Genomic DNA, 6,235 nt, shown 5'->3' with positions numbered 1-6,235 from the left:
CATTGCTTTTTCCTGTGGAAAATAGTACTTAAAAAGCAAAATCTGAGTGCTAGGGGTGCTTACTGCTTCTAGGTTGGCTACTGCTTTAGAGTATATGTATTTTTAAGTTATTGTTAAGAATCTGCAGTCCTGAGAGAAGCTCTGAAAACCTAGTAGAAGTTTCCTTTAGTAAAGGACATTTACATTTATAAGGGCGTCTCCCTCAGTGTACCTGGCCCACCTTCACTATCAGTGGAGAAGGTTAGGACTTCAATTCGCCTAACAATCTAATCCTGTTTTTGTGCTGTTCCTGGTAACCTCCCCTAACAACCTCCACCCCAGCATCTTTTGTCTTTAGTTGAAGGTGTTTTTTAAGGTGATGATTTCTGCCATTTGTTGAGTTACTCAGTTTTCCCGGATCTCTTCCCAATATAATGTTACTAAATGTTACTAAATGTTTGAATGTTTTTCTCTTGTTAATCTGTGTTATACCAATTTAATTATTAGACCAGCCAAAGGACCTAAAGGGAAGAAGACAAAAATTATTCTGACTCTACAATGTCATTTTCTCCTCTCTTTTCATAGTCACTCCACTTAAATCCACAGAAAAGGACTACCTCTCCCACAACAGAATCTTTAGTTTACTGGCCAGAGGTATAAATTCTTTTAGGACCCCGTGTAAAGGGGGACACTTACCTCAGATATTGTGGCATGTGTGAAGATGAGCGCTCAGGAACATTGTAGCATCTGGGTCCAGCTGAAACGAATCATTCAAATTGAATTTTTTCAATGCACAGGTAGCTTGACACCCAGGAGCAAAAGAATCAACTGAGAGAGGAAGAAGTTAGGTTGGGTGTCAGCATGTCCAGGGAGACAGACACCTGACTGAAGACTGAGATTTCGAGACAGAAATTTAGAGTGGTTCCAGAAGACACCAAGGCAGAGCCTCGTCGTTGTGAGCTGTTTTCAGAAATTAGAAGAAAATGCCCCAGGCCCAGGTGACATTGGGTTTCTTTTATTCTTTCCTTTGTTCCCTAATGGGTTTGAAGAGGCCTATAAAAAAAAGCACTTCTGTCAATCAGAAAGTATGCAGATATGTATATCTCTTTTGTCTCATTTACATATAAATGCGATGTTTCCAGTTTACCTAGAACATTTCTACACATTATAGAAACTTCTATTCGGATGATTGCATAGATGACTGAATGTACAGTTATATTTTCAGGCATTTGATGCTTCAGCTATGTATTAAAAGCCCACTTGATATTAGATGCTGCCTATAAAGTGGAAATGAGCAGAAAAACTAACATTTCTTTCATATCTTCAAAAGGACATCACTCCATTAAACCGCACGGTGTTCTTACAGGAGTCCCTGACATTTGACGATGTGGCCGTGGACTTCACCTGGGAGGAGTGGCAGCTCCTGGCCCCCGCTCAGAAGGACCTGTACCGGGACGTGATGTCGGAGAACTACAGCAACCTGGTGTCAGTGGGTGAGGACAGCTCCCCTGTGTCACTCCGAGGGTGCCCGGTCAGTGATCTTTCCTTCCTCAGCTCCTGAAAGCTCTGGAGGGTCCGCGATGCCCTGAAGTGGTAGATGCATCTCAGTGCCCACTTTGATTTCGGAGAAATGGCTGTATTCTCCCTTATCCTGAGAGAGGAGCCTTGTCTTTGTAGGTGTGAGAATTGTTTGTCCTCAGATGTAACATTCTGCAGATTTCAAACCCACAAGCCCAATTCAGTGTATCTAAGTCTTCTATCATTTTCCATGAACAGGTTGTCAAGCCAAGAAACCAGACACACTCTCCAGGCTAGATCGAGGAGAACCACCATGGACAATGGCAGACAGAGTCTACTCTCGAACCCGTTCAGGTATGTGGAGAACCAGAACCAGCAAGGGACAGGCGTGGAAATGCCATTCTAGTCATTGAGAGAAGAGTCACAGGGGTGAGAGGGATTGAGGACAGGTAAGCAGTGCCACCGTGCTTGTCTCTTCTGATGGGACACCCCTTTTACATTGTAGGAGCATCATAGATATAACTACTGTTTTACTACTTCCTGAATGCTTTCGTTTTTGTCCCATCATATTCTGAGAGCATTAAGTCCCAATTAACCATGTTACCTCTCACATGACGTGAAATTTTTCTTTCAGTGATCTCTGCGATGTAGTTTTCTTATTCACACAGAGATTGCCATCATCTCTCCTAAACTAATGTGTTTTACACATGTGATTGCTTCCTTCACCCTTTTATAAATTATTTTTTGATACCTAAAATAAGCTGGGGTATAACAGCAGTTTAAAAAACCATACAAATAAACCAAATGCTCTCATTCTAAAGAGATACAAAATCAATCAAAATTAAAAAGTAAATGGTATGTAGATGGGGTGAAACATGCTGTGATGAAATTAAGTCAGCATAATAGGACACTGAGTGCTGAGGCTGGGGTTCATCCTGGACAAAATGGAACACCTCTCCGAGGTTAAGTTATATGTTAGATGCACTAGGAGCTCCGCTGTGTCATTGTTCATTCCCGCCATCCCACCCACAACAGTGCATCCACCAGTGAGTCCTGGCCTCCCAAATGCGGCCTGATTTCCTCTGTCCCTCTCCATCTCCTGTGTGTCTTCCCTCCAGCTTTCACAACGTGTCGCTGTTTCCCTCATGTCTGCCTTTGCCCTTTGAGTGGTTTTACCGAAGTGCGGCGCAGGCTCCGTGAACGTGAGGACTATGTTTTGTGTCTGCATCCTAGCACCACGCCTCGTCCACAGTAGCCATCGGTTAGGAACGTGGAGAGAGCGACCGTTTCCCACCAGTTGGGATGAGGTGGCCTCCCACCCATGGTCTGCTGCTACAGTAAATTGCTAATGTTTTACAGTCTCTGCACGTTTGGCAAAGCCAATACTCAGAAAGTAGCCAAAGTTGTGTGTTTTCACTATGTGTTTTTTCCCAATGAACAAAGAACACTAAACGTGGAGTTTTATTTAAACTCATATATCGTAGGGTCGTCTCTAAAAAGAACACCTCATATCAAGGTATTTTTTTAATTACCTTTCTTCCAAATGAAGATGACGGGGACGTGGTTCCATAGTGTAGTGGTGAGCACGTCTCCTTTACATGCAGAAGGTCCTTGGTTCGTGCCCCAGTGAAGTCACGGTTCATGTTCTACAGCCATGCCACCCTGAACAAGCTCGATGTCTGATCTCAGAAGCTAAGCAGGACCGGGCTTGGTTAGTAGTTGGATGGGAGACCGCCTAGGAAGACAAAGTACTGTAGGCATAAATAATAATAATAATAAAAAAGAGGATGGGTGACTTGATTGTTCTTTTCTTTCCCAGGCATCTGGAAAGTTGATGATCATGAGCTAGAGCACTTCCAAGATGGAAGCCTGGAGAACAACCTAGAACAATGGCACAAACATAACACATTTGATAATTCTGTCCATCGTAGCAAAGCTCATTTTCTGTTATGTCAAAATCATGATGTATTTAGCTCACGTGGAGAAAGTATGAAATCGAATTTAACTTTACTTAACCAGAGCAGGAGCTATGAAATAGAGAACTGTGCTGAGCTTCCTGGAGATGGGAAATCCTTCCTCCGTGCTAACAGTGAACCAATTGAGACCGAAGTGAAATCCCTTGAAAGCCAAAAACTTATCCTCACTAAGTCCCAATTCATCAAGCGTCAGAAATCTCAGAAATTAAGAAAACGTCATGTCTGCAGTGAATGTGGGAAAGCTTTCATGAAGAAATATTTGCTCACTGATCATCAGATCTTTCATACAGGGGAGAAGCCTTATCGGTGTAATTCCTGTGGTAAAGCCTTCTTCAGAAAGGTCACACTAAACGAACACCGCAGATCACACACAGGAGAGAAACCGTATGAATGCACTGAGTGTGGCAAAGCCTTCCTGACAAAATCACGGCTCAATATACATTATAAGATACATACAGGAGAGAAGCCCTTTATATGCAGTGACTGTGGAAAAGCTTTCATCCAGAAGGGCAATCTCATAGTACATCTCCGGACTCATACAGGCGAGAAACCTTATATATGCACCGAATGTGGAAAATGTTTCAGCCAGAAGTCATCCCTCACGACACATCAGAGATTTCACACAGGAGAGAAACCTTTCGAATGCAACAACTGTGGGAAAGCCTTTATCGGGAAGCCACAGCTTATAGTTCATCAGAGAATTCATACAGGAGAGCGGCCCTATCGATGTAATGAGTGTGGAAAATCCTTCAGAGCAAAGTCAGTCCTCAATGAACATCAGAAAATTCACTCAATCAAGGTAGAAAACCCTCCCTCGGAGAGTCACAGCTCATCACAGACCAATGTTATTCTGCAGGACAAAAACCTGTTAATACGTTATTCTGCAGGACAAAAACCTTGTTAATACGGTGACTGTGCAGGTGCCTTGTGTGGTCCCTCAGACAGCACTAAATAACAGGAACGTAGTCATAGTGGGCCAGCCTGTGGCCAGATGTGCGCCCTCGGGAGGATTTGCACAGGACAGAAACCCCGTGAATGCAGTGAGTGTGGTCACGCCTTCAGTGGTCAATTACATCTTACTTTATGTCCCAGGAAACCAGTAGGAGAAAGGTGAGCTGTTCTACGTGTAAAAGATTGGAGCCAAATTTCTAGCTCGTTTTATGTCTGAAAAGTAAATACTGAGAAATCGTATAGATGCTGAGACTGGGAAGACCTGATATTCTCATGGTATTAACTATGTGCATCGATGCAGAGGCGTAATCTTATGTTAACCCAAATATACTTAAGGTTCTCTGTCGTGTCAAAGGAACAAAAGAAGCTAAGTGGAGGAAATAAAGTGAATTTTTAATGCAATTTGTATCTGGAATGTTGTTAAGAAGGGAAAAGCGCTAAAAGGTAAATACTGGATTGGTGGGCTATGGGCAATATATATCAGTTTCCCCAGGCCAGGGTGAAGGGTTATTTGAAAACTGGGATGTCTCCCAGAAACTCTCAGAAGTTTATACCATGCAGAGGGACTCATGAAACAAAAAGTTCCGAGTGAATCGATTGTCTCATTTACCGGAGTATTTGTCAGATACTTCCTTTGTACCTGGTTCTGTTCCAGGAGCTGAGGATACGGCGGTGACAACATAGAAGCCCCTGGTCTCCTGGAGAAAAAGTGAGGTACTCGGATCATTTTTAAGGAGTATCTCTATACTCCAGCTAATCCAGTGAGAGGATGTTAATATTTTTATTAGGTGAAGTAGTTTAGGGGAATATGACTTGTTGAAGGAGCGTGTTGTTTTGAGGGAGTGGAGAGGAATTCTCGTGACGAGTATCAGAACAGAAATGAATTATTTTAAAGCCCATTTCTTTTCTCCACCAGCATACTATAAATTTTCTAATTTTAGTGGCTTCATGTAAACTTTAGTGTTTTAAAATACTGAAAACCCAATAAGTGAAAATTCATCTCCTCTGTGGTAGTAGCCAGATTTCACGTACTTGGCAGTCATGTGACAGATGGTTACAGCACAGTGAGGAAAACGGTGAGACAGAAAGCACTAGAAAGTATATTGAGGGAAAGACAAAGTATATTGTTGGTTTCCCTGATTTTATATGTCACCGCACACTTAAAAAATGTTATTTATATATAAATTTAGAAAGTGAATGAATGAACTAAAAGACTAATCAAAGTGTATTTTGTCACTTACGGTAAAGAGAGTCGTAACGAACAATTATTACTCGAAACGGTTTTCATGTGGGATCAGAGGCTTACTGATGACAAGGAAAGCAGAAAAAGAAAATGATTCCTAGAATAAATAGAATAAAAATGAGAACCTTAGTCTCTAAGAATAGTAGAGAGTATAGGAAGTGAGAGGAAGTGGCATCTTTTTGGAATGTCTTGGAGATGAATCCTTAACATTTGTCCACAGGCCTGTCACCTGTGTCAAAGATCCCAGCTTCTCTGTGACCTAGTGAATGGAGACATGTGATGTCTCCTTCGTTCCTTCCTACCGTTCTGAAAGTCAGTTTTTCGACTTCTCCTTTTTCCAATGTTCTTCCCCTTGATCCCATGAGGCTATAGTATCCCAGTTAAGCACATGAGCCCTACTCATGGAAAAAGAAACAAATTTGTCATGCTGTGTCTGTCTCGCAATTCAGTCAAAATTCTGGGTTTGCGTAATTTTCCAAAAGTATTTTAAAGTATATCACTGCAAGGGCACAGTTTTACACACATGATCCATCAGTGAACACAACAGTGAGAACACCCTTCATGAACC

At 42.1% G+C, this 6,235-nt stretch overlaps 1 protein-coding gene across 1 annotated transcript in view; it reads left to right on the top strand.

Annotated features, from left to right (window-relative positions):
• The window catches only part of LOC102892969 (zinc finger protein 350), a 19,513-nt gene extending 14,687 nt beyond the window's left edge, over positions 1 to 4,826 (top strand). The window contains exons 8-12 of the mRNA XM_025048950.1: positions 957 to 977; positions 1,346 to 1,472; positions 1,756 to 1,851; positions 3,317 to 4,329; positions 4,361 to 4,826. Coding sequence (XP_024904718.1) covers positions 957 to 977; positions 1,346 to 1,472; positions 1,756 to 1,851; positions 3,317 to 4,329; positions 4,361 to 4,576 — 1,473 coding nt within the window. The 3' untranslated portion in view covers positions 4,577 to 4,826. The remainder of the gene's footprint in view (positions 1 to 956; positions 978 to 1,345; positions 1,473 to 1,755; positions 1,852 to 3,316; positions 4,330 to 4,360) is intronic.
• The last annotated feature ends 1,409 nt before the right edge of the window (positions 4,827 to 6,235 follow it).

The sequence above is a fragment of the Pteropus alecto genome, unplaced genomic scaffold, assembly GCF_000325575.1.
Source record: "Pteropus alecto unplaced genomic scaffold, ASM32557v1 scaffold41, whole genome shotgun sequence".
Classification (NCBI taxonomy): domain Eukaryota; kingdom Metazoa; phylum Chordata; class Mammalia; order Chiroptera; family Pteropodidae; genus Pteropus; species Pteropus alecto.
This window is presented reverse-complemented; position numbering and strand designations above follow the sequence as displayed.